The following is a 27,843-nucleotide window of genomic DNA, read 5'->3' as shown; positions in this document are numbered from 1 at the left end:
AATGTTCCTTTACAATACAGAACACACTGCAATACACATCAATACGAACCAGAACTGCATGAGTAACGTCTTCCTCCACAAAGCTATACACGACTGGCAAACAGACACCGAACAATCAAACACAGAATCCATTCTCACATTTTATTTCAGTCTGATGAATTCTATGATACATACATCCCCCCCGAAAAATAAGTGAACAGAACTCTTGCATAGCTAAAGATAATCTAAGGCTTCTATTAGTAGTTATTATAATCTGATAGATGACCTGGTGAAATATACATGTAGCCCTCATGGGGTCAGCCAACAGCCTTAGGATGAGCAAGAAAAGCAAAACAACAAAAATATTAAACTTATAAACCCTTTACAAATAATTTGAAACAGTTCAAACAAGTTTTCAATACTGTCCCTTGATATTCAGGTCAGGATTTTATAACTGCAGCTTTTACTCTCCAGTATTCCTCATTGATGTGGTTACAAGCAACTGAGTTTTTACATGTGAAAAAACAGAGACGTGCAATAAAGGGAACACACGTGATGCCATTATTATCGTCTCAGTCTAATCTGCCATGATTTACATCAAAACAGTGTGAAGTTTTGATTCAATTGAAATTATTCAACCGTGTGCTTGTTTTGTTGCATGCATGCATTTCTATTTGTTTGTTTCGTGTGACATCTAGAGATAATTCTCCAGTTATCATTAATTGTTAAATGTAGACTGTCCTACAATAACATATTAAAATGGGCAAATTGCATACTGAATGGGTCTGGTAGGGTGGGGGGTAGGATGTCTATTGTACCATCAGTCATGTTGTGTACATACACGTGCAGTTTATATTTTAAATTTAGCATTCTGATTTTCTGATTGTATTTTAAGGTCACTAACGCCACTGACCAATTCCCTTCAAGTTGATAACATCCTTCACATTCCCAGCACTACCGCACCCTGAGAGAGACGCTGCAGCGTACTATTTAAACAGCAGCTTGTAGCTCTACAGACTGGCAGACCTACAGATGAGAAAGGGGTTCAGTAATAAGGCTTCAGTGCTGTCAGTATAAACTGCTCAAATCTCTAATATGTGTGACAATCGCTCCTACACAGTGGCGTCTGTTGGCTTGAGGTTGTGTACTTAAACAAGTTGACACCTTTTTAAAAAAAAAATGTTTTTATTTAAAAAGGGAGGCCATTGCTTGCTTGTCGTAGTCTAAACTGGCTGTTGGTCTGAAAATGTAATCTATACTAAAAACTGATCTCACAAGTACCGATTACTGCACCCAAGAAAAAAAATGTAAATAATGTGGACATTTGTTACGTTAACACCACAACTTAAAAATAAAAATCCCCTGTAGAAAAAAAGCAAACTTTATCCTTTTGACTAAGCGCAGATGTACACCATTTCATATGCAGAGAGTTAAAATTAGTATTTACTGGGAAGTACATTTCAAGTGAATCTCTGGGCAGGGCTACTGGCACGAATTTAGAAATTTCCACTTGCAAAACAATAATAAAAAGGCTTCTTCTCATTTGCTGCATTGAAAGAGACATTCAGATCCCAGCCTGTTGGGGTAATCCTGGGATATATGTGACCTTTTAATGCAATCTTAACACGCTGAAACACACAAGCATGTTGCACCACAGGGCGATGCTGACTCCATGGAAGAACAACTGAGCCGGAACTGGTCCGGAGTCTCTGGAACAGAAAGATCGGATTGTTCTAGCAAAGCTTTCCAATTGGGGGAGTGGGTCAAGGAAAATATTCCAGGCTCTTTGTTTTGTGCACAAAGAAACAACGCTATCGACGGTGATAAACTTGCAAAAAAAAAAAAAAAAGTCATCAATTCACAGACTTTGCATAAAACCCAAATGTTTAGCAATTAATTTTTTGTTAATTCTAATTTTCCAAATTGCAAATACATGGTAGCCTGGAAAAACTTCTTCAAACCAGGGAACAGTTGATGAGGAATACAGGGCTTCAGCATAAGCTGTGAAATTTAGCCTCTCGTTACAGGTTACATTCAGTGAGATGGAACAATGCATTTGATTTCCAGTCTCTGTCTTTCATTATAAAGAAAGAGTGGGCTGTTGTTCCTGTACAACATGCTGCAGCAGCAAACAGCTAATTTCCCGAATCCTTCCTAACAAACAATTTTTCCCAGAACATTGCCCTGTCCTAGGCTCATAAATAAAGGCTGAAATGAAATACATTCTTGAGTTTAGAGAAATACTCCCTCCAGGCAAGGGCCTGGAAATCAGACCCCCCCCCAGACCTATTTATTTACAGATGATGATCCAACCCCCCTGCCAACCCACTTACTGGTACACCCTTTCCCCTCCCTGCCCTGTATTTTCACTGCGTCTAACACATCATTTTGATCTTCTCTCCACCTTACATTTCATGATGACCCCATTAATAATAATAATAATAATAATAATAATAATAATAATAATAATAATACTGCAACAATTAGGCTACAGTGCCCCCCGCCCCCCCATTTCAGTAGGCTGCTCTAATAAACAGGGTGCAGTTTAACCATGCTCTTGCCTGCCACCTGCTGGAGGAATGGAAACAGTTCAAGCACATGACGAGCACAGGTATGTGTTTAACCTGTCCGATCACGGAGTGCCAGATGGGGAAGGGGGGCATGTTCTCTATCCCCAACCACAGGTTCAGTCTGTGGAGTCCTAGCACAGGACTCAGTCCGGAAGCATCAAATTCTACATTTCCACAGTTTAAAAGATCTGTTCTCTCTTTATTTTTCTCCTACATAGTGTACATACAGCATTAGGATTTGTATTCGCCAAACTTCCCATGTTGCCTGACAGCTAGAGTCTCTGCACCCACCTCCAGCCTTCCCCTATCAATCCCGCAGTGGATAGCTCTCGCCAGGGTTCGACAGAAAGCAGATCCTCCACAAATCAGCTTGGACTGGCTTGATAATCCTGATCCTTTTCGTTGTGTGTAGGTTAGAGGGGGTTTGTAATGAGTGGTGTGGCCGGGGGGAGCCATAAGGCATAGTTCTGTTAAAAAAACACAAAAAAAAAAAAAAAAAAAAAAAAAAAAAAAAAAAAAAAACCACACACACAAGCTCTCCTCTCCCTTCCTCTTCATCTCACTGTCCCGTCACCTCGATCACATCGTCGTCCGAGCCACAGCTGTCACTCTCCAAGAGAATCCGAGGCTCCGTCTGGGGAGGGAAGCCAGGCAGGTAGCCTGACCCGGCCGGTCCCGGAGTGGCTGGAAGGCCGCCTGGCAGCAGGTGGCTAGACGGGTAAGGCGCATACATCCTGGGCTCCGGCATGAGGGACTGGCCATAGGGGAGCGGGAAGCCCGGGAGCATCCCGCCCAGGCTGGGGCTGAGCATAAAGGGGGACACGGAGGCCGAGACAGCAGCGGAGGAGGACGATGAGCTGGGGGCGCTCGCTCCCCCGAGGCTGAAGGGGTCCGCAAACATCAACCGGGGGTCCCCCATCTGCCCGTGGGCTTGGAAGTAAGGGGACCCCGGGCCCATGAACATGGGGTGTCCCATCTGGGCTAGTAAGGGGTTGGTGAGTGCAGGGTTCAGGCCCATGGGTGGAAGGTTGTAACCGCCAGTGAGCGAGTAGCCCTGCAGAGGCACTGAAGTCCTTTTGCTCGGCTGCTGCTGCTTGCGTGCCGACTGCTCGTCGCACGCAGGGGTGGACGATTTGCGCTTGCTGCCCCGCAGGTCCAGGGCTTCCGCTGCCCCTCCCTCGCCCCTGCTATTCCTCCTGCTGCTGCTGCTTTCTGCTGGCTGGCTGGAAGCGGGGGTGATTAGGCTGGGCCCTGGTTTCAAGCCATGCATCACCAGCAGCTGTTCTGCCGAGAGACCTTGTGCACTGCTGCTGCCGTTGCTGCTTCCCTGCATCTCTGTGGTCGACTCAGGTTTGTCTCCGGTCTCTCGCATGGCCGCCAGAGCTGCATACTGTTGCAGCTCGCTGATGATCTCTGGGCTGTCTGGAGACAGAGGCCTGGTCAGGCTGTCTGGGGTCAGATGCTTCCTCTTTGAGTCAGGAGACGCTGAGCCATTGCTCCCATTGATGGTGGATTCCAGAGCTGGAATTTGAGTACCTGAGGAAGAAGCGACACTTGTTTATAAATGACAGGCAGAGCAAGTAACAGCACTTGTCTATCTGAACGCAGGTGTTTCAGCAGATTACAACCACATTTGGTGCTAAACACAGAAGTAATCAATCAGATTGAAGCAAAACATCTGAAATAAGGTGAATATCCATTATTTACTTACCTCCCTTTTGTGACACACCTAGTAAGAGAATGTGTGTATACTATATACGATTCCTATTTCACCAGTTTCAGTTTCACCCATTCCAGGTTTTACTACAAGCTTGATCCATCAGTTTATAGGTAACAAGCTCAGGTGTGTCTTACTAAACTCACAGTAAAACCAGGAATGAATCAAACTCCTATGCAACGGGAGTCTTATTTCCATCCCTGCTATGCACTGTACATATTCAAATAAACAAGCCAGACTACAATAATGGAAAACATAAGCACGATTGTTTTCTTCCCCTCGACACTGGACCTTCCTTTCTATTTTCTCTCCGAGAATGTAGTCTACAGTAACATACACCACACCCCCCCACCTAAAGAGGCGTCGCTGTTTTCCTGCCCCTGCCTGGACTTTCTTGCCGCTCGAACAGCAAAGATCCTCCCATCGCTCGTGCGGATGTAGGTCCCTGTGGGAGGGAAAAGAAATACACATGCGGAGTGCACACCAAGGCTTTGAGATCCATTTTCAAATATAATACACACAACGCAATTAGGTGCCAGTCAGTGCTGTTTTATTAAATATCTGCTTACTCCAAAATGGAAGAATAAAATATAAGCAGAGCCAAAAGATCTCTGGCAGTGATACTATGGCAGCAGTATTTTAAAGACTACAACTAACCAATGAATAAAGTGAAGTACAAAATGTGCGTAATTGCTGCATGATTTTATTCCATGCTTTAGGTGCACTGGGTCACTATTTATAAATAATCTGTTTTTCAGTCTCTTGCATGTAGGTACTGGTGTGCTGATACTGCAGTAAGCCCATTATAGTGTATTTTACATGTGCTTACAAAGCACGAGGCGGAGTCAATTTAAGAGCCCTAATAAAGGGAATTGTCTCATACTATATTTACCTTTTGTTCCTCTGATAACATGGATACTCTCTCCAGCACTGATCCGAGCTTGAACATCAGTTGAGCTGTTAGTTCCTGGAATAACAATATCTAACACAGATTTAAATGGGATTATTCTAAAAACAACCATGGTAAAATTGCAAATGAATAAATGTTAAAATGTGCCTCAGCTATCGTTTCTGTGCTTTCAAAATAAATCACAGATCTAGTGAGTTCACAGTAAAAAAAAAAAAAAAAAAAAAACACAATGGAAAGGGTCAAACTGCTATGCAGTGGGAGCGTTATTTCAATCTCTAATGAGAAAAAAGACTGCAGTTTGAGGCATTCCAGGTTTACTACAAAAGCAGAGGTGTGCCTTCCTGATCTCACAGTAAACCCTGGAATATTTCAGGGTTTCAGCAATGCGCCAGCCCCTCACGCTGCTGCTCCTGCCTCTACCTGTGGTGGTGACGATCTTCTGCACAAGCACACCGGCTTGCTGCAGGAAGTTGACGGGGAAGTTGAGCGCTGAGCTGGTCCCGGCGATAGAGGAGCTCTCCCCCATGGGAACCTGCCGAGGCATCATGGGAATGGGAGTGGACTGGACCGGCCGGACACTGGCTACTGGCTTCTCATCCAGCCGAGGAGGGGGCCGCCTGGAGAGAAGGCAAGCTGTCAGTTTCAGTTACAAAATGTTTCAATTGTAGGATTAAACACGTGGAAATGTTTAAAAACATGAGCATACTTATTAACACAAGAAGCCCTCTGCCCCTTTTTATAAATGACTACAACATGTATTTGAGTAGAAGACTGCATGTGTACAGTTGTGTTAGCAAAGCATTGGGAAGAATACGGAACATGAAATACATTTCTCCACATTTTACACTTAGTATTTACATAGTTATAAGGCTGGATGCCAGAGTGGCTAACTGTAGCCTGTGCTAGTGTGCCCTCACAAATCACAAGCACTCATTTGAAAAGCACCTACCAGTTTCTCTGGCTGAAAGCGGGGATGTTGGTGAGACTCTGGTCACTGGCAGGGTAGTAGTGGGCGTAGGACGGGCGGGTGTAGGGCACACACGCCCGCTTTTCATCCTCGTAGCTTTTCTTTGCTGCCTTCTTCTCTGCCTTGGTGAGCTTCTGCTCCTTGCGATCCACCAGCAGAGACTCATGCTGGAAGGGTTGCTGTGAGGGAGGGGAAGGAAATCAATCACTGGCCACATGAGAGGGTAAAAACCAATATAGCCAGCCTCACTGGTATCTTCACAGTTACAGCCGACGGAACCTTTGACTGCTTCATTCACAACACAAATAAATCGGACAACAATGTTTTTTTATTTTATCGACTTGGGCAACAACCTTAAAACCACTAAGAGGTCTTTAGCTTATGACAGCACGTGCATCGCTGGTGTGTTCTTTCTTAAGTAATGCAAGTTTAAAAATATGGATGATGCAGGAGATGGGAGATGGGTGGCACCACTACCCATTGTCAGGATATACCTGGGAGGGGCGCCCCTCTTTACCTTGGTGATTAAGTGGGGGTACAGGGTGTAGGCTCCATGCAGGATCCTCTCCAGGTGCTCGCTGGGTTCCAGGTGGACCTTGGCTGGGGCTGGCTCCTCCTCCACAAAGTGTAGCAGGGACTCCACCTCCCGTCGGGTGAAGTTCATCACAGGGTTCAGGTCATCCACCACTCTGTCTGTGTGGAGGAGGGGGGGGATCACATTAAACTGGTTGCATATTCATTTGTAATTGTTTCAGTAATTCAAGTGCCTTTTAGGACTGAGAGCATTCTTGAAGGAGGTTCGACTGACAATGGCACAAGATGAAGGCTGCTAAGCGGGCGAATTTACAATTACGGGTACACATTTTAAAATAAAAAAATCAGGATGTCTTGAGTTTGTACCAACTATAAAGACCCCAAGCCGTGTCCTTCTCCTGGGTGGGTTCTTTTCTCCACACTCCAGTGTGAGATTCTCCAATAAAAAATACAATTAAAAAAGTATTTATCTGAATCACTGTTTGGATACCTGACATGCCCTGCTTGGAGATCTGCCGGTCGTAGATCTTCTTCTCCAGGGTGTAGTCAGACACCAGGCGGTAGATGTGGCAGGGCTTCTTCTGCCCGTACCGGTAGACCCGGCACACAGCCTGGGCATCGTGACACGGGTTCCAGGAGGCGTCGAACACCACCACCCGATTAGCGCCCACCAAGTTCACGCCAAGGCACCCCGCCCTGGTGAGGCACAATCAATCGTCAAGAGATCTGAAGACCTAACTAAAAACTGAGTCTAGTTTCTACTGTTCCCATGGTTGGAGGTTTTGAGGAGACTTACCGCGTGGACAGCAGGAAGAGCCAGGCTTTGTCATTCTGCGTGTCATTGAACAGGTTTATCAACCGCTCCCTTTCTGAAGACGAGGTGCTGCCATCCAACCCTGTGGAAATAATATCAAACCGTACGATTCGAGACAACAGAAGGACAGTAGAATGCTACAATTTGATAAGCAACACCATTATACAGACTTTCTCTGGCCAGTGACTTGATGATAAACTGACGATTCACAGTGGCTGAGTAAAATCAAATAAAAAGCTCACCTCCCTTCTCCTCACATACAGTACTATCAAATGGACTCAAAACATTTGTGAACAACGCAAGGGCCGACAAGAAAAGCAAAAAACAGGACAAATTGGGTAACTGTGGAAAATGTCCATAAATGTACAGCAGGTGGCACTGTTATACAGCAAAACAAAACAATCTGGAGACAGATACTGGATTCCCATTCCTGCGTGTTTACTGATAACAGGAAGCTAGCTGCAGCATGCATGAGTTACATGAGAACTGTACATGTTGCTGAAAAAGAGTTTATTTGCAGAATCAAGTTTTCCACTATAGGGGCCGCTAGACATAAAATCCGTGTCAGTGACTATCCGCCCAGTGCTTTGCAAGCACATGCAATATACAGGCTACACGTTATAGGAGAGCTGCTCTGCACTTACTATAGTAGTTGACATTTCGCACCCAGTTGCAGCCCTGCCCTTCCGTCCTCAGTGAATCTGGCATGGGCCTCTTAGCCAGAAACGCCTCAATCACAGACAATGTAGAGAGACTTTGGCTGTGCGGTTGAAAAAAAAAGACAAGCACACAATATCTACACGTTAAAAAGCAATTGGGATTAAAGGTTGTGTGTAACTATATGTGTAGACCCTTTTTTTTTTAATTGACATACAGTACAGTGATATTACAGTTCTTGGGAAGGAACTCTAATCCTATTGGGGCAGGGCTGTGTACGGTTCTGGTGTACTCTCGCTTCACCCTTACCTGAAGACAAGGACTTTATCTCCCTGGCTGATACTCTCCTCTATCAGGTGAAACAGCAGGACCATTTTGGCCGAGTTCTCCAGCAATCCCGTCTGGTAGTCCGTCATGATGTCTTTCGCCTGTAACAGACAGCAGAAGCATGGTAAGGTCACTAATTTGAGCCGACTCCCGAAAGGCGTGGCTCTGACTGGTCCTGATCTCGGACTGCGTACCCATTCGTAGGTCAGGACCTGGTTAGCCTTCTCCTGCATGGTGCCCAGGCTGATCAGGCCCAGGTTGTACTTGCTGTTGGAAGCATCTGTCCCGGCTGCAGTGCTGGGCTCCAGTTTGGGCTTTATCCCTTGGGGCTGGCAGCGGTTGTTTGACGTGGTGATATCATCCAGGTCAAGGTCCTGCTCGCTGGCCAGATTCTGCTTCTGCAGGACTTCGTACAGAATGTCCGGATGGTTCCAGATCTGCAGGGGTAAAAGAGTGCAGGCATCGTTAGAGGGTTGAGTCGGGTTCCCGGGGATTGAACTGGGCTCTACTTGTGAATGTATGTGAGTTCTACTTATTGTCAATCAGTTACCATTTTCAGTGTTCAAGCTGCGGGACCATAAAAAAAATGAACATTCTTTGTTGCACTGCTCAAGGAGTTGAACGGGGGGGCTTGCCAGACGTACCTTGCAGCAGACACAGAATGCTTTAAGGGGGTTCAGCCCCAGCCAGCCGCTGTTGCCCGCCTCTCGGAAGCGGTCCATAAACTCGGTGTAGAGGGCCCTCTGGATCGGGGAGAGACGCACCATGATCACGTGCTCCTCCTTGGATGGGAGGTGGTTTTGCAGCACATCGTGACCCCGTCTGCAAAAAAAACAAAAACCCATGATATTCACCATCAAACTGGTACTAAATGATCTATAGTAATAAAAGCAGAGATTTCTAGTTATAAATCCTTCCACGCACATACGCATGAAATTCCAGCCATCAACACTATTAATGCATACCAAGTCAATCCAAACAAATAATGCACAAAGTCTTTTCTGGTCATAAAAAGTGGCAGATACTGTAAATCAAGAAATATCTGCGTCAACTTAATTTTGCAGATGTCTCACTGTGGACATATTTACAGCAACAAATGGTTCTGCATGTAAACTATACTGCATATAAACTGAAGTGAGTAATTATGCTAACTCCATGGCATGTATATTTTGCACATTTTTTTATATAAGCAAAAACAAATTAACATTTCTTGGCAGTAAACATTTAATGTTGACACTATTATAAATGAAAAAGTGTTGGCACTGGGTAGTGTTGAAAAGCCGCTTCAGCGTGGCTCAGGCTCACCTCTGCACGAACCCCTCCAGCAAGCTGTGCAGCACGTGGCTGCGGTACCTCATGAGCCTCCTGTCCTGGGGCGTGCTGTCCATACACTGCCCGTTGAGGATGGGCCTCTCGAACATGTTGCTGAACTCCTGCCTCGTGCCCAGGAAGTCGGGCCGCACAAAGTCCACCATGCACCAGTACTCGATGAGGTTGTTCTGCAGCGGGTAGCCCGTCAGCACCACCCTGCGCCGCGTGTAAATGCTCTTCAGGGCCTGCGAGGTGCTGGCGTGGCAGTTCTTAATGCGATGGCCCTCGTCACAGATCACCACGTCTGGGCCCGGCCTCGACAGAGCCTTCTCCATCCCTGATTGAACCAGACGGAACACAATGAAACACGGCACAATAGATCTGTGTATGCCTTATATAACAGCATAAGAGACAGAGATGGAAAGAAGACCTCCATTGCATAGCAGTTTTAGCCATTCCTGGTTTTACTAGGAGTTTAGTAAGACAGACTTGTTACCAATACACTGTGGCTAATTAAGCTTGTTGTTAAACCTGGAATGACAGAAACTGCTATGCAACATGAGTCTTATTTTCATCACTGAAATAGTACAAGTCTCCCTCTTTTACCCTCTAAGCTGGTTTCACAGACCCACAGATTAGTACTAATATTGCACTACCTCATTTTGCTTAAAGTAGTTTGCTTGGAGAGCTCCACTTACCCAAGGTTCCTGACCACTGTGTTATAACAACATGTCATTTTTCGTAATTAACATGAAAGAGATAATATCAATGTACAGATGTTTATTTATTTGGCATATTTGATTTTCTGCGAGAGGACACAGAGCCGAGCTCAGCTCTCACTTCAGTCTCTTACCTTTCAGCAGTTCCTGCTGCCTGTCCTCTTCATCCAGGTCAATGATGACGGGACCCGTGGGCTTCTTGGGTTTCTTCTTCCTCCCCGTGACAAAGCTCTTCTTGAGCGAGAGCAGCCGGTACATCTCATAGCCCATCAACAGCACGCCACCACCCGTTGACCAGTCACTGATCACCTTCGCTCGAGCTGCTGTTGTCCTGTCAAAGGAGGAGAGTTTCTAATGAGATTTCAGCACTGGACACAGTGCAAGCACAAATAACTACAACAGAAACTTCCTATTTCATCCTTTCAAGCTGTCAGGCACATTCAGCATTGCAGGGAGGGACACCCCCGACAGTATTAAGAGCAATTCCCCTTTGTTACAAATGTCTAAAAAAAAAGGACACAATGAAAAAAAAAAAAGAAAACATACACTTGAGTTCAAGTCAAATGCTGTCTTATTTATAGCAATATGTCATTAGCAACCATCAGGAATCCAGCCAGACCCCTTGCAGCAACATCAACAAGTTGCTTTTCCTCTGAGGAGGTGCCACAAGTAGGAAACTTCAATGTGCAAGATACTGGATGATTTTGAAAGGACCACTCTACTGCTGTGGAGGTTTGGCTGCACTGTAATTTGTCCTGCAGGTGGCACACTTACTTATGTTCGTCGTTGAGGATGTGGACTTTGCAAGTGCGGGGCAGGATCTCCTCTGGGTTATAGTCCTGAGGAAGGGCCTCTTGCGCTGGCAGCCACATGCTGAATTCAGCTAGCCAATTCTGCAGCGTGTTGACCTGGGATTAGAAAGAGATAAACACATGCTTTCAAAACAGACCTGAAAAAGTATTCCCATGGCACAAGTTCAGGGTCACTGTAGTAACAAAACACATTAACAATCATTATCTGAAATGATCTATGCATTTGCTGTAATACACCAATCTACTTGGTGAAAATTACTCAAAGAGAAGCATTTCAAACTGCTTTAAAATCAATTACAGTGCTCCTTCAGGACACAGTAAATTGTACATGTACTAAAAAAAATAGTCCTTTGGTAATTAATTTCTTTCGAAATGTCATGATCAGTTTTTATTTTGAAGTGAGAGAACTAAAAGGGACACTTCTATTCAAGGCAGTACTGTGAATGTCTTGGTCCTGAATGTGGGTGGCTGCAGGACTCACAGGCACGATGGCGAGCACGGTCCGAGCGGCGGTGTGGCGCAGAAGGATGTCCACGAAGGAGATGACCTGCAGGGTCTTGCCAAGGCCCATGCTGTGCGCCAGGATGCAGCCGAATCCGCTGCTGGTTTCAAAGCGCTCCAGAGACTCCACCAGGTTATCATAGAGGAAACGGATCCCACCAATCTGGGAAAGGACAGAGGGAGGGAGAGAGAGAGAGAAAGAGAGAGAGTAATTCAGAACCTTCCTCATCGGCCAAAGGGATACTATTGTGAGTGAAGCCTGAAAGCATGTCCTGAATAATGTAGCCAATTCAGTTTTTATTGAACGTTAGAGATTAGTTTCTGGAAGACTGAGTTTGAACTTGGTGTCAATCAAAAGTGAATTTAAATTAGGTTTTCTCAAATCACCTCACAATTAGATGGTGGACTAGTCTTTGTTTCAGAGACACCTGGGACTGGATAAACAAACTGCACTTGTTGAGCTTTTCTGGGGACGCTGTACAAGTGACCCTTCTCTTTTTTTTTTGCTGTTTATTCGCAACAGTTTGGAAAAGAGAAAAACAATGCCACTAAGGATTGTACAATATCAGTTCTTCACGTGCCTCCTCTGGCTGTCACTCAGAAGACGAAACTGCTTCACCTGAAAGAGGCGTATTATGAGAAACCACGTTTTCGGCTCTCGGGGAGCTGGGTGGTTGGTTACCTGATGTGGCTTGACGGCCCGTGCCAGCTGCGGGGCTAGGTAGAGGTCCTTCTCTCCCGACGGGTGGTTGATGTTGACCAGGACACGACCCTGGGTGTCACGGCGGTTGAGGGCGTCGTTGATGTGTGCCCCACTGCTCTCCTCCGAGCCTCCCACACCCCCCACCTCCTCCTCCTCATTGGTCGACTCGCTGCTGATCTGCAGGGTCTCCTCGTCCCCCGAGCTCAACTCGATCACATCTGCACAGGGGATCAAAGGTTACAGGTCAGATATACTGCACAGCGAGCCTGGCCATTCAGGTGGGAGTTACACAACCACTGCCAGTTTGTTCTACTTGAAGTGCAAAGCATGGAGGGCAGTTATATAATCACACCTAATGGGCAGTTACACAATCAGGATTACTGTTTTAAGGACCAGATGTATAAAACGGGTTAATAGTCAAGAGCTCAGTGACTGGTGACTGGCACATAACAGGGGTCAGCTGCGTCTTCAGACGAGCAGCTATACAGCTGTGTGTTCAGACAAGCAGATATACAGCTGTGGTCGAATTGTTTTATTCTGTCAACTAACATTAAAAGCCACCCTTCATAGATCACTTTTTGCTAAGGTAAGGCAAATCAATTCAACATGTCGCCGTGCTTATTAATTAATTTGTACGTAAAAGACAATACTGCAGAACAACAGGGGAATTCAGACTTTAAAATCAGGAATGTTCTGGAAACTCAGTAGCAGCAGGATTCTCCAGGTGTGTCCAAAACCAAGAGTCCCTCAGGAAGTCTTGATACTTGGCTTCTCCCAAGTTGCAGGTCAATTTGAGGTTTCGTGTCAGTTTTACAGATTCTTACCATCCCTAATGCTGCACAATATTCTCTTGGTGTCATCCTCACTGGCACTCCCACTGCTGTTGCTGCTGTCCAGGTAGATCACATCCTGCTTGGTGGCATGGGGTGTGCTTTGGGAAGCCTCGCCAGTCCTCAGAACTACTTCCCCTGAAAGGCGACAACAGTACAACTGAATGCAGATGCATTAAACTCTTAGTTAGAAGCTGGTCGCTACATGCTTTAATCCAGTCACATGAAAAGCAGCTTCTAGCCCACAGCCCTTGCTTCAAACTCCTCTGCAGCTGCACTAACCTTGTATACAGTCAGGCACTGGGTAGTCTTTCCTCTGCTGGTCCAGCCGTTTCCGCCTCTCCGCCTCCTCTTGCTGGGCAGCTTTAGTTACCGCTTCAAGTTGGTGCTCCCGCAAGAGCTTTCTGCAAAAGAGCGGGGGGTGGGGGGGTGAAAACACGCGTCAGTAAATTCTATACAATGAAATGCACACTAGTTTGTCTGCTTTATGATTATTGGTAATTTCCCTAAATCCTAATAAGTCAGTCAACAGGCTATTTTCAATAAAACGTCAGGTCCTCATTCTGTGCAGGTGAACATGAGTGCATGTGTGTGTGAGTCAGAGTGTGTGTGTGTGTCAGTGTGTCAGTGTGTGTGGTTATCAGGGAATCAGTGTGTGTGTGTGTGTGTGTGTGTGTGTGTGTGTCAGTGTGTGTGGTTATCAGGGAATCAGTGTGTGTGTGTGTCAGTGTGTGTGGTTGTCAGTGAGTCAGTGTGAGTGTGTGTGTGCGCGCGTGTGTGTGTGCGTGGCTAGTACCTGATATTCCTCCTCATGTGAGGCGGTTTCTGCGCCGCCCTCTTCTTCTTCTTGGCGCTGTGGGCGGGCGGGCTTTTGCTGGGCACGGGCAGCTCGCCCTGCTGTGAGGTAGTTGGCGTGGTGCTCTGCCAGCCTGTGCCATCGCTCTGCGGATCCTGCTCCGTGCTGCAAGGGGAGGTCTGAGGCTGGTCTACACCAATGAGAGGGAAAGAGAGGCTTACACAAACACAGACAGAAACACTTTGCATGCACCGAAACCAGTTGGACAGACACTCAACAGTAATGCCACATATACAGATGGAGTACGTTTCAGACTTAAACGGACAGTTGCATAGAATATAAAAAACTAATGGAAAGAGTTTTTGTGTGTGCAAGAAACAAAGTCAGATACCAATGATTAAACAAATGCAACATACACAAACCTTTTTTGGTACTATGGCTGTCATGATTAAATTTCAATTGCATAAATCTGAAGAGATTATTGAACAGCCAGAAGCTCAATTTAAAAGGCAGCTGATGTGCAAAGAGACTGGAAAAACAAACTGACTGTGCAAGGGGACAATACAAAAAAATAAATTGTTATGAACTGCACTCCTTACAAAAAAAAAAAATTCAAAAAGATGGCTAAACAACACTGAAATCAGAAAGACTGTCGTCTGGATTTCCCTGCAGTTGAAACAAATCATAATTAATAATCATTAAAAAAAAAAAAAAAAATCCTTGATGTTATGCAACCTCTAACATGCAGTGCAGTATTCGGTTATGAAACAGTCCTTTTAAAAGAGCCAGTACCCTTTTTCTGAAGCATTTACACTAGGAAGCATGTTTACTGGAAATAAATACTTTTCAAAAGAGAAACACAAGAATCTGTACAATCAGGAACGCACATTGGTCAAAAGTAGTAAAATATGTTTGGGAGCAACGCTAAAAAAACATTAGTAAGGCAGCAAAAGTAACCTTCAATACTTTCTGGAATCACAAAAAACTAAACTCTGAATATGAAGAATGTTTATTACAGTAGTTATTTTCCAAAATCACATCTGTAACAGAAACCCATAAAAAAGCATGCACTCTGAAAACTGCATTTCCAAGTATGTGTAAGATGTGAGATGTTTCATTTAGCTTTCCTGAGATCGACAGCCCCTCAAACAAACACTGAAGAACATTCCCACCTAACAGTGTTACTTTGGGAGTGTTCTACATTCTGAAGGTAAACAACAAGCATGTTATAGTTTATGAAGTTTATTTAAAAGCATCGACTTTTTTGAAGCATAACAATATCTTTTTTATTTATTTATTTTTAAATAAATACACCTGGTAGACGGTAATTATTATTATTATTATTATTATATATTTGGTCATGCTATTTGCTACACTAGCTGTTTTATTAGAATTAGCATCAAGAAAGAATCTCTGAATGCTTCTCGGGTCATCCCAGAACTGCCAGGTGAGCCCAATATTACAGGCTCACAGTAAAACCTGAAATGTCACGAACGACTATGAAAGTGGAGTCTTATTTCCACACAGCTGCACTACTAGCTGCAGACATGGCTGTGGAGGAGCCTGGAGCTGCTCCAGCCACCCCTCAATTGTTTGGGGTTCCATCAATTCAGTCACAAGGCTCTAGTCATGAATATGAAAGCAGTTAAAAGGAAGCGTCTGGTTCTTCTGATCTCCCATTACCCTCAACGTTAATCGTGACCTTCCCTGGAGTATCAGCTGTGCAAACCGGGATGAAAGAAGCAGTCACTTTGATACGATTTGAAATCCACAGAAATATGCTTTTAGATCCCTTTCAAACATTTTTCATTTAAGTTGCTATTTACGTAGTTTTCCACTACCCTGAAGAACCCTTGCATAACTATTCCTGTAAATGAAACCTCAGCACTGTCAAGATTATTAGTATTTTTTTTTAATTATTGGTTTCTCTCTTAACTCTTGCTAATTAAATTGGGGCTGGGGACTGCATGCTCTCTGTCCTTTATTCTCTAAACAACTCTTAGGATTGGGGAGCATAGCACAACCACAGCAAGTCTAATCCTATTAATAGAAATGTGGCTACAGTTCTTTGTACCGCCATCCGCCACCCTCCCACACACAAAAGTTAGCCATAGACTTCTCAAAATGATTTGCAATTAGGGTTGCAAGCAGCAGTGATCAAAGTAGCTGGTAATGAACCAGAGGGTCTCTCTGGCAAGCCTGAGCGGTCATCCCGAAGAACAAACTGCAGGCCTGGTGGTCTCCAACCAGCCGCCCTGCCAGATCAGAAGCGTGCTCGTACCAGGCCAATTATTATTTAATTGCTGCCTGTTGGAACAGGGTCTGGAACTGCAACGGACCGGAAGGGACTACTGTGCCTCGATTATCGTGCATTACTTTGCTAGGCACACTGATCTAATCAGGGTTCTGTTACACAGATAAAATGCTGCACAAATATTTTCAGAACAGGTAATATGCAGTTTCATTGCTGGGAATAATTCAGGATCGCCGATACCCACAAATCCTTACACTGTATAGCTGATCATTGCATCATCAAAAGTCCTCGTCTTACTTGTCTGAAAACACCCAGGCAAATGAAAAACTCAATGCCTTGTGAACCCACCTGGGATTGCTCTCTCAAGTATCTTATTTCTGTTTGAATCTAAAAGTGCCAAAATCCCAGCATACTGCAATGACAACTTCTCATTACACCAAGAACCAATCTTTAGTACCATATATCCAGTATGGAATAATATCAGAAAACAACAGGTTTTACGAAGCCAAAACAATCTTTTTGGATCACAGAGATAACATGTACTGAGATTTTGCAAAGGAACTTAACTGCAGTGAATACCAGGGCATACAGTGGTCTTCTATAAAAGTCAATGAAAGATACCTTTGCATCTACAAAAAAAAGACACCATTTCAACACCGATGCACTGTACTGTGACTACAGGGTTACAAAAGCATGAAAGGTACTGAACAATAAGTTAACATTTGTGAAAAGGGTAATGCAGTTCTTTCTACTTTCTCTTGCAATGAGGTACCTACCACACATCAAGTTTTGAGAATATAAGTACATACATACACAAAGTCATTACCTAAATCTTGAATTATGTTTAAAATTGAAAAACAAGCCGCACTTCTACTGTATATAAAATTGCACTTAAAATATACCAGCTCTGAAGAATGCTTCCAGGATCCTATATTTACAATACACTATTGTGGACAAGGTAAAGCATTATACAAGTGTGAGAATGAATGCATGATGATAAACAGAATGTAAATGTATACCTGGAAAAGGCTGCGAATCGTCTAACAGCAGCATGTTTTTACAGGCTGGTGAAAGGCACCGGCAGCTAGCTGTGGGTCCAGTGTGCCCTGGTGGAATGAGGGTAATTTGGCTGATAGATGAGCTGGTGTTGGCTGAACCGCTATCACAGAGCAGGAAGGAGGGAGGGAAAATCAGGGCATCTCTCAGCGTCTCAAGGCAAAAAGCACATGCTTGCTTGCTGCTGCCGCTACACTCAAGTTTCCATTCACCGAAATCTCTTTAGCTAGTGGCAGGGACTGGGTACCAAACAAAACAGCTTACATAACCATTCACACTCAACCGGGGCCCTGCAAGGGGGGAAGCGCACAGGCAACAGTGATTACATCACACAGACTTAACCCCTGCCATAACAAGTACTGTCATAAACACACATGAACAATACCACACCCACACTGGAAAACCAAAGCACCAGAGCTCATTGATTACATACAAAAAAGGATTCAGATGTAACCACAGCAATGAAACCTGGCAAGGAGCAACAGCAGACTATGAAGGAATGGTGTCAGCTTTGCATCTTAGTGGGTGCTGTCATAGCATGTCTGAGGAGTGTTAAGAGTTTAGAATTTAAAAGTATGACCATAAAAATGTTTAGAGGTAATTACGGTATGGAAACATTTTATGAATGAATATATATATATATATAACACATACACATGCATACACTTCTTTTGCAGCTTATCATAAAAAGTAACTCCAACAGTTACACAAAGACTCCTAATAAGCTAAAGTTGAAATGTTGAAAATGTGTTAATGCCTAAAGTTCAGACAGGAAATTAAACACAGTAAGATTCCTAATAACTGTAATCATGCTTTTGATTGAGTGGAACACCCTCTACGACGAGCACAATACTCTACTACAACGCAGAACTGCTAATGTATTGCTTTTAACTGATGCCCACATGACTAAGGCTTGGCACTGAGCCTGTTAGACGCTGACACACTTGGGTCATCGGCACAAAAACAAATGCATCAGATTACAAAATAGTTTCCAGAAGACGGACTGCAGCATCGGGAGTCACACAACCCCATCGGGTCCCCCTCCTTTCATAGCACACCACCTCCCCCACCAGCAGAGCTGTCTTAGGTAATAGAGGTGAGCAGGTTCAAAGCCTGACCAAGGCACTTTTCAATACATCAACCCAGATTTAATTGTATAGAAAAAATCCTTCATTCAAAACACAGCAGCACAGTATCTCACGTACAGTACAAGGCACCAAACGGCATGGAATTCATGGAAAAGTGAAATCAAGTGATACTGGCACCAAAACGGTCAATTGTTGGCTTTGTTATAATTCTGGTAACTCCAAACGTGCAGGGTATTATTGCAAATATGTCAATGAAGATTTATGGGGAAAGCAGTGCCCTCATTTTGCATATTGATATTAATTCCAGCTTCTGGGTGAAGAGTCATTTTTATGCAGGTGACCAGGGATTACGAGTCAATCTATTAACCAATCAGCACACACGTTTTCCAGTCATGTATCATTTACAGCACTTCCCTCGACCCTAAAGCTTGTAGTGACATTTTTTTAATTAAGTGATGGTCTACTGCTGTGTTGTAACACATTACAGTTATTATTCTAGTTATTGGTTAATAGCCGCTTGCCATGAGAAGCTTGGTGGGTGGAGCAGCAATATTCCCATCTCTGGAAGCCTGGGTATGAATGTGACTCAAGTAACAATGAAAGAAGCACGAAGGGGTTACCAACAGTACATGTTTGACTGATCAGGAAACACAAAGCTAAGAGGACGGCTTAAACTGCAAAGATCCAGTTATTCTTAGATTTTTGCAGAATCACAGTTCCTTGGCAAAGTTATCTCAAGGACAAACTTTTATAAAGGTTCCAGAGAATGGGACTTAAGGGGGTCCCTTCAAAAGAAGTGTTATATTGGTATTAAATACATCATAGAAACACATGACACATTTCCATTACAAATGCCCTGATATTGTTGGATAACCCCCCACCAAACTACAGTATGTATCATTTTCTCCATGCTGCCTAGAAACATTCATTTGCACTTTATCCTGTAAAAAGCAACAGGGGCTTGGGAGCCAGGGGAGACAATGGAACAGAGGGCAGGCCCAGTGAAGAGCTGGGGCTCAGATTCCTTGATCCATTACTGCAGTGACTACTGAGAGGGATCAGCTTGGAGTTACAAAACTCCTCCAAAACAGCCCTGATGCAAGCATTCAAACCAGCGAGACAGACAAGCACCTCACACTGCTGCAGACTCAGCTGGGTGTTAACAACAGAGAGATCAGCGCTGGGACGGACACTCAAACAGGCCCACATATACAGTGCACTGCTTGAAATGCATTCACGGACAAAAATGGGTTTGTGTGGGCCAGATTCATCAAAGGTAATTTGGAACATGTTTAGTATTGAGTGCGTCTTTCAGTAATTACATGCGGATTAATACAACTAATAATGGATTAATAATAACTAATCTGGGCTGCCTTCTAAAAATATTATAAAACTAGAACCTTACGTAACATTGACCCTGATCTACAAGCATAACAATAAACAGACTTCATGAAAACTATATTTCTAGCGCTAATATATATTATTCATCTACAGCAAACTGGCATACGGTTCATTCAAAGGCATCGCAAATAAATCTTTGATGTACTGTAGGCTTACAACAGTCTACTACTCATCCTCACCCTTCTATAAAAAATATAATAAAATAGCAGAAAGACTAAAAAATACTGTACTTCCACCGCATGCCCAGTAGATAAAACAAAGAATACAAGCAAGATAAAACAGCCTTTGTTCTGGTGCCAGGCTTCACAAATGATTTTCATTGCACAGATCTATCCAACGTATAACAGGGTTAGTCAGGTAAGAACATACAAGCCAGGGAGAGCAGGAATTGCAAAGGGAATCTAAAGCTGCACAGCAACCTCGGCCTCTATAAATACATTCCAGAGAGGTTATCCACAGTACAAGCTAAATCAAGGAGTCCCTATACGCAGGAGTGCAGCATGCTGAAAATCATTGCACAGAGGAGGAGGGCTGGGTTGGGCAGTTTGTAGTTAAATCATTTCAATGCCAGACCTAGATGACAAACCCAGAATGTTTTGCCCTGCCTAAACTATCCAGCTAAGAGACTTCAGCAATGAGCTCTAGCTGTGCAGGACTCTGCTGCGAGCCCTGCCTTTCATAACCGCGTTATATAATGTGTGTGTGTGATGTCAGCAAGGCAGAGGCAATGTCACCAGCACTTCAACATGTGACACCACAGCAAGCGCTAAATGAAGAGGGTTTATTACCATGTTCCCATAACATCCCCCCCCCCCCCCCCCCCCCCCCCCCCGCACTTCTCCAGCTGTTTATGTCTGTAGGGAAATCACACAGCCCTGCTTAATGATAGCCCCAAGCTGCATTCAACACGGCTCCAATCCCAGAACCTCCTCTTACACGAGAGAAGGGTGATGACACACCACAATGGGGACGAGACTGTTTCCAGCACAGGCTTCTACACTGCCCAGAAAACACAACAACTGACTGGATGGTGAACGATGCTGTTTGCATTAAGTTTGTTTTAAGTATTTTATATGCACCCGCTTCTCATTATCTGAGCAATTTAATGCACTGCACATGGCTGGATTTAAACAAAGCCATTAACGGAACAACATTTGTAGCAATCAAATTAAGAACACAGAAGTGCTTGAATTTCTAAAGTCCTTGCCTGGAATATGCTTGTGTGAGACTATGGGAAGCTTAATGCTGCATTATAAAGTAATAATGTTTTTAAATGCTTTAGTATAGCAGTACATGCTTAATTACACTGTATTGCTACAGGCTATAATAATGCAATCGGCTGTTTACAGATGTTGCAATAATACACACACACTTTTCCGTTGACTCCACTGATAACACTGACCTCCCTTCTGGAGCACAGTGAAAGGCTGACCACTTGCCCGGAGCCCATAAAAGACCCTGTTTCTGTACCACCAGCTGGCATTTCCAAGCTCTAGCTTTGAGCTTTGTTTCACCTCCCACTGTTTCTTGGAATGCAAGACAGCAATCGGAGCTTGGAATGGAGACCCACTTCTCTGCTGAGCCACACCAGAGCAGTTTCTTCATGCGCTTGAACACGAGACTAACTGCAATGATATATGTATGTTTTTAAGCAGTTTCCAGTAGTCAAATGTCGTTATCATCCACTTTAAAAATATTGTTTTGTCTCAGCCTGGCTCAGGAAACGTCTGAACTAGAAACAATGTAAACTGCTGATGAAATGAAAGGGCTGGGAACTCTTGATGGTGCAGCTACATTTCAATACTCGCCTGCAAAGTGAACAAACCCGCAGGCACAATTCTATAAAAAAAAAAAAAAAAAAAAAGGAGCTGAGGGTAGAGCGATTAGTTTGTTTTGATAGACAAAGGCATTGGGAAGGGGTCTGTTTCAAACTTCACAGCTGCCGGGAATTATTTGCTACTGCAAGTCTGGGATCAGAACGGAAGCTTCAAAAGGCAGACAGATAAAGCCACGAGATAGTCAGATAAACACATATCCCCACATGATTTGGTGTTTGCAAGCAATTCCTATGTAGGAGTGAAATATTTGTTTATGTAAAAGAACTTGGTTAAACAATTTCAGTGGTACACACACTACTCACCACTTTTGTCATTCACGTCCTCTTCGTCGTCCCCATCATTGTCATCCTCCTCCATCTCCTCCTCTTCCTCTTCCTCGCCACCCAGGTTCGGATTGAGGTCCAGGTCCGCATCACTCCCTGAGCTCGCCTCTTCTGACATGGCCCCCCGCAGTGCTCACTGTGCATTACCTGCCATTGACCCTGCAGCACGACAAGAGAAACACAGCACTGCTGTTGCAGCTTCACTGTGACGGCTTGATTTCGGAGATGCGATTTATACAGTAATACGGTGCACAGCAAAGGCTGCTTCATACTTCAATGCAACTGGCCCCCACTGGGTTTCGTTGCACGACTGTCTCCCTGTGGTCCCTTCAGGCTGCCTTTCTAAAGGCTCAATGGGAGTGTTATCTTACACTCTTCTATGCATGGTTGGCTACACAACATTAAGAACACAACACCCCCATCTCCAGCAGCCATATAGTAGTATATAAATACATTTATTAGATGCATGTACTGAATGTGCCACAGGGATGCCACCCCCCCAAATGCTATTAAACTGCGTCTGATTCTGCTTTCAATCTGAGCTCTAACCTTTTCACAACAGACCTACTGAATTCCAGATGCAAAAGCTTGCTTTCATCACCCAAGGGGGAAAGAAAAGGAAAGGGGCCCCTGGAAGCGAAGGCATCTGAGCCTATGAGCTAGCTGATGCATCTATTACTTACACGTGAAGTTATATATGCTTAAGACATACAGACTCGCAGTCACACACAGAGTTCCTGCCGATCTCTATACAACACACTGCAGGGAAATTAAAGAGACTGAAAAAATTACACAAACAAGTTCCTCACAAACAACAAATACCTTGCCACGCCCTCCTCCAGTTTAAAAAGCAGATCGTTCAGCCCCAGCCTGGCTCAGGAAACGTCTGAACTAGAAACAATGTAAACTGCTGATGAAATGAAAGGGCTGGGAACTCTTGATGGTGCAGCTACATTTCAATACTCGCCTGCAAAGTGAACAAACCTGCAGGCACAATTCATTAAAAAAAAAAAAAAAAAAGATTTTTTATTTTTTATCTAGTTTCACATGAATTTCTCTCAAAACTACTAAGAGTTGGTAAATTCAGAAATGTGGCCATACAATTATAGTTATCCTAATATAGCTAACAATCCTAATCCTGTTCACTTTGGCATTGGGGAATCCATTTCTAGAACTGACTCTGCCTTTTGTAAATACTGTTTCTTACTCAGAAATCTCTGACATTTTAAATTCCGCTAGACTGAAACTGAGAAAGTCATAAAGAAAGGCAGTTCTGTTTTTAGAAACAGCATGTCTAGCATAGTAAAATGTAAAGACAGCATTAAATATGTATGTACATTGACCAAACAAATCCTTACTCACAAAACAAAATACACATCGTTTACACCTTATATCACATATATTGTACAGTCTGGCTAATCAAGCTCGTAGTAAAACCTGGAATTATGGGTGAAACTGCTATGCAACAGGAGTCATATTTCCATCCCTACTATAAAGAACACCAAATCAGGCTGCACTTGGGAGATACTTGCAGCTCAGTCTCTTGATGTAAAAAAAAAGAAAAAAAAAATGTAAAAATACTGTGCAAGCAGACAGTGTCTCAGATTTATGGTTTATTAATCAAGACAGCCCTAGGGGCAAGATGCAACACTTGTAAGCGAGACTGTGACTCGTACAACATCCATCACATTAGACTCCAGGTCTTTCGATTTGTTTAATAATATATGCTTTGCGCGCCTCTCAATTCCGGTTCATGGAGGGTACTATATTAATACAGCTTTGAGTTTTCATACGGGAATGGATATAGTTTTATGCATCTAAACAAAGCTCGAACATGTTGAGGTTGCACTATGAAATCCCACTTAAATCCTGATCCTGGGTGAAAAGTTGCTGTAGCATCCTTGTACACTGAGGAACTCAATACAATGGAGAATTCCTGCAGACTTGAACACTCTCACACTTGTCCTGTACATTAAGGATCTGAGCAACAGGTGCTATTGTAATCAATACAATTGCTGCCTCCGTACTCACTCTGAACAGTAGCCTTGACCTTGTATAGGATCTCACTGTGCACACGGCTGACCCCCAACATCCAAGCCTGCATTGACAGAGAAACCTAAATGGAATTTTGTAACATTTCCCTAATCCTGCCCAATAGGACAGCAGCATTCTCCTTTGTTATGCAAATGACCACGGCCTAGTATTGCGAAAAGAGGGACGGGCCTTCTGGTTTTAGCTCCAAGGTTCTATCCCCGTTAGGAACAGCAAGCAGCTAAAGACCATGCAAACTCCTCCTGCCCTGAAGATCTACAACAGAACATAAACAAACAGAAATTAGGTACAGCGGAGCAGTTAACTGGCATGGGCTATATCAAGCAGCATAAAAGGATGCTGCATCCCTAATCGTGTTATATAACCTGCAGTGTGCCAGATTTTAACAGCTCCCCCTTCGGCTTGACCTACCTGGGCGGCTGCCAGCTTCTGTATACTTAGGGTCACACTTAAATGCACATTGATGCTCAAGGCTATGTTACTGTACACAGACACTATATGCACATCTTTCCCACATTCCAGCCTTTTAGTTAATGTGCATGCTTGGTTTACATACTGTTATGCGGAGTGCTTCTTTGAAATGTGCTCACTGTCAAGATCTCTGACTGTAAGCAGGAATTCCATTATCTGCAGAAGGCTGAAATGACTGTAAAAGAAGCTAATGTCACCCCCCTCCCGAGCGATTCTGCCGGGGGATTGTTTCTCGTTGTTCGGTTGACCTGTCCTGCTTTCTCACATTAAGCACTGAAAATGTTCAGTACTGAAAAGCTGGATTTTTCCATTGATATACAGTACCTCAATAGTATTCCTGCCCATAATGTCATATCTCAAAGTCAGTGCAAAATTGCAACATCTAGGCGCTGTAAGGGGAAACTGGTTCAGTAGAAATGGGATACCATGAGCCACACACAATATTGTGAAAACTTACATAACTGATTTAAAAAACCTGCCACGTCAGTATGCAGGGTAAACAGACAAGACTCCCATTGCATTGCCAGGGTTTATGCTGAGTCCACAAGAAAGATAGTCTTACTAAACAAGCCTTTAATGGCTTACACTGCTGTGTAATGTGAGTGCTGTCTTACACACTCTTCTATACACAATTGGCAACACAACCTCAAAACCACAACACACAAACACACCTCCAGAAGCCATATAGTAGTATATAAATATATTTATCAGATGATACTGAATGTGCCACGAGGATGAAAGTAAGACCCCCGTTGGTTATCAATTTGATCCACTCCTGGTTTTAGCATGAACGATTAAAAAGAGGACAACCTTTTCAGGCAATGGGTGCCCAGGATCTGTGTGGTGTACCTGTGGTATTCCTGAACGATAAACATCATTACCTCATCTCACCTCAAAAACGCACGAGAGAGAGAACGATCTGCCAAGCTGTCAGTAATAACAGAAGTATGTTTAAAAGAGAACCTATGTTTCTAAAAGTATTTCATGTCTGTCTCTTGCATAACAAACTCAACTGACTTGAGTGAGCCAACCCTCCGCCTTCCAATTTCCAGCTGTGTCCTAAATCGAACTCCATTTGAGACTTTACACTGGTAATTCTTTATCTAATCACCTCTCCTTACCACAGCGTTTATTCAAACACACAGTACACGTTTCTATCATTAACTAGGAGTTTCTAAACAGCAGAACCCAACAAGCCTTTCTGGAAGATTGTTTGTCTAAAGCATTAAATCATGGAATTTATTTGAACTGGAAATAAAAATGGAAATAAGACTCTTACTGCAGAGCAGTTTTACCCATTCCAGGTTTTACTACAAACTAGATAAGCCCCAGTTATACAGGTAACAAGCTCAGGTGTGTCGTTAAACTCATATTCAAATTGTGACCACAGTCCTAAGATATCACAGAAACAGTTAGGGCTAAAATGTGGTAGCACTCCCTGGCTTAGCATGACTTCCATAATATAAAGTTTTGTTCAATGGCTTTCAGTACCCCCATTTAAAAATTGTTCCAGTGCCAGAGTGACTCAAACTCTGCAAACTGCATGACATGAGCATGGCTCATCCTTTCCAGCGAGATGTACTGTACAATAGGAATCATTTGCATAGTAAAAGCCTGAGCCTTTGTTATCAGGTGAATCCAACGGCTTTGCAGGATGAAATACATTTAAGCAAGCCTAATGTGTAAAACAAAAAAAATACGTAATAGTCAACTAGATGCATACAGTGATACATTACCATCGCATAAAAAAAAACTACCAGTTCTGTTTAAACAAATGTAGTGCAGTATTTCTATGGATAAATTAATGCAATTTAACAACGTCAAATATTGAAAAAGAGTTCAACCAGATCATAATTATAGTTAGGGTTAGGGCAATGACTCAAATAGAACGGCTCATGTGTTCAAGAATGCAGTACCGTTTTACAATGGCCCATCTTTCTGCACCTATGCCGCATCACCAACTGCTGCACCTGTGTAATCAACCGACCCCCTTTTGTAGCGTGTAACGCACTATCTGGATCCAAGAAAAGATTTGAACAGCAGATAAACCTCTATTTGCACCACTGTTGTGACATAAATATTTACACTTGTGTACAGTATTGTAGTGCACCAGCTATAAGGTATAAGGCGAACGAGATGAGATGATTCAGGTCTAAAACGGCAATTATTTTATTCGGTAGACATGACTCTTGACCAATGAACGTCTATTGATGCAGACTCCTGCTCCCGCGCGCGCCACCTCTCTGCACCGTGCACGCAGGAGCTCGATGCCTTGCAGGAGCTCGATGCCTTGCAGGAGCTCGATGCCTTGCAGGAGCTCGATGCCTTGCAGGGCTGCTGTCGAGGCTGCTTGCGCTGTTACAGTATTAATATATATGGACCGTTCGGTGGTCTAAATAGACTCAAAGTGCTTTCACAATTTCCCTGCTAAATGAAAAGATAAACATTTATAACAATTAAAAGTCAACGTAAGTAAGTAAGTATATATATATATATATATATATATATATATACTGTTACATTACTACTGGTATATTAATGTAATATACGCTGCCTTGACTCTTAGTACATACATGCCTAAATTAAATAACAAAGTAATCGTGTCACAAAAAATCCCATTACTGTCAATGTTGCATTAGCATGAATTTTGAAGTCGTTCGTTTCCTTATTTCTGTATACCAACGGTACACTTCAGCAGGTCGTTGCTGTTATGCAGATTTCGATGTGCGAGTCTCCACTCTCTATTGTCCAGAATTGTGGCTGATAGATTCCTAGCTCCATGTATTTTTTTACACAGCTAGTTGTTAAAATACAAGAATGTCTTCATACCTTCCTCGCTCAGTGGTTGCCAAGAACTGCAATCGTCTTCACAACTATATAATATGTTTTTGTTATATTTTATTACACCATATATTTTATTGCCTTCGGCAGTTTCCTATACCTTATTTCTTACAGAGCAACCGAAATTAGATTCCCCTCCAGGAATAGATGACAAAGCACAACGTTCCGGGGAAGAAGGGTTCTCCTCGTCAGAGACACCGGGGAAAGGTTTTCACGGGGACGCGGGGATGGGCACGCATTGTTTTATTTGAACAGTAGTTATACAAGTAACATGTGCAAAACACATACAATAAAATAAAACCAAGCAAAACAAGCAAAATAAATAAATAAATAAATAAAAAATACTCAAAAGAAAAGAAGTGAATACGACGT

The 27,843-nt window shown here is 43.4% G+C and overlaps 1 protein-coding gene across 4 annotated transcripts; it reads right to left on the bottom strand.

Moving 5' to 3' along the window:
* LOC121329007 (helicase ARIP4-like) lies at window positions 1-27,594 on the bottom strand. Of its 4 annotated transcripts, XM_041274175.1 has the most exons (23): window positions 27,460-27,594; window positions 22,930-22,998; window positions 22,087-22,266; window positions 14,148-14,337; window positions 13,634-13,755; window positions 13,346-13,489; window positions 12,501-12,739; window positions 11,799-11,981; window positions 11,280-11,413; window positions 10,640-10,836; window positions 9,781-10,123; window positions 9,120-9,297; window positions 8,670-8,912; window positions 8,458-8,576; window positions 8,136-8,251; window positions 7,474-7,573; window positions 7,168-7,373; window positions 6,661-6,836; window positions 6,126-6,322; window positions 5,597-5,793; window positions 5,159-5,248; window positions 4,619-4,711; window positions 1-4,085 (listed from the first exon to the last, which is right to left on the bottom strand). In XM_041274175.1, exons 3-23 carry the CDS (start codon window positions 22,223-22,225, stop codon window positions 3,109-3,111), a joined length of 4,383 nt encoding a protein of 1,460 aa, XP_041130109.1. In that variant the 5' UTR covers window positions 22,226-22,266; window positions 22,930-22,998; window positions 27,460-27,594; the 3' UTR covers window positions 1-3,108. The 4 variants fall into 4 exon arrangements, with proteins under 4 accessions (XP_041130109.1, XP_041130108.1, XP_041130110.1 ...); XM_041274174.1 differs by lacking the exon at window positions 22,930-22,998; XM_041274176.1 differs by lacking the exon at window positions 22,930-22,998 and having other exon boundaries at window positions 5,159-5,233.
* Between the last annotated feature and the right edge of the window lie 249 nt (window positions 27,595-27,843).

Source organism: Polyodon spathula, chromosome 16 (genome assembly GCF_017654505.1).
Source record: "Polyodon spathula isolate WHYD16114869_AA chromosome 16, ASM1765450v1, whole genome shotgun sequence".
Classification (NCBI taxonomy): Eukaryota; Metazoa; Chordata; class Actinopteri; order Acipenseriformes; family Polyodontidae; genus Polyodon; species Polyodon spathula.
The sequence above is the reverse complement of the archived record's forward strand: the minus strand, read 5'-3'. Positions and strand labels throughout refer to the sequence as shown.

Bases quoted from the DNA above. Each gene is read 5' to 3' on its own strand.
- LOC121329007 (XM_041274175.1), bottom strand. From the start codon at position 22,225: ATGTCAGAAGAGGCGAGCTCAGGGAGTGATGCGGACCTGGACCTCAAT. The intron at 13,756-14,147 runs GTACTAGCCACG...GCTCTTTTGCAG, and splicing joins CACATGAGGAGGAATATCAG to AAAGCTCTTGCGGGAGCACC. The intron at 8,252-8,457 runs GTAAGGGTGAAG...TCAACCGCACAG, and splicing joins GATAAAGTCCTTGTCTTCAG to CCAAAGTCTCTCTACATTGT.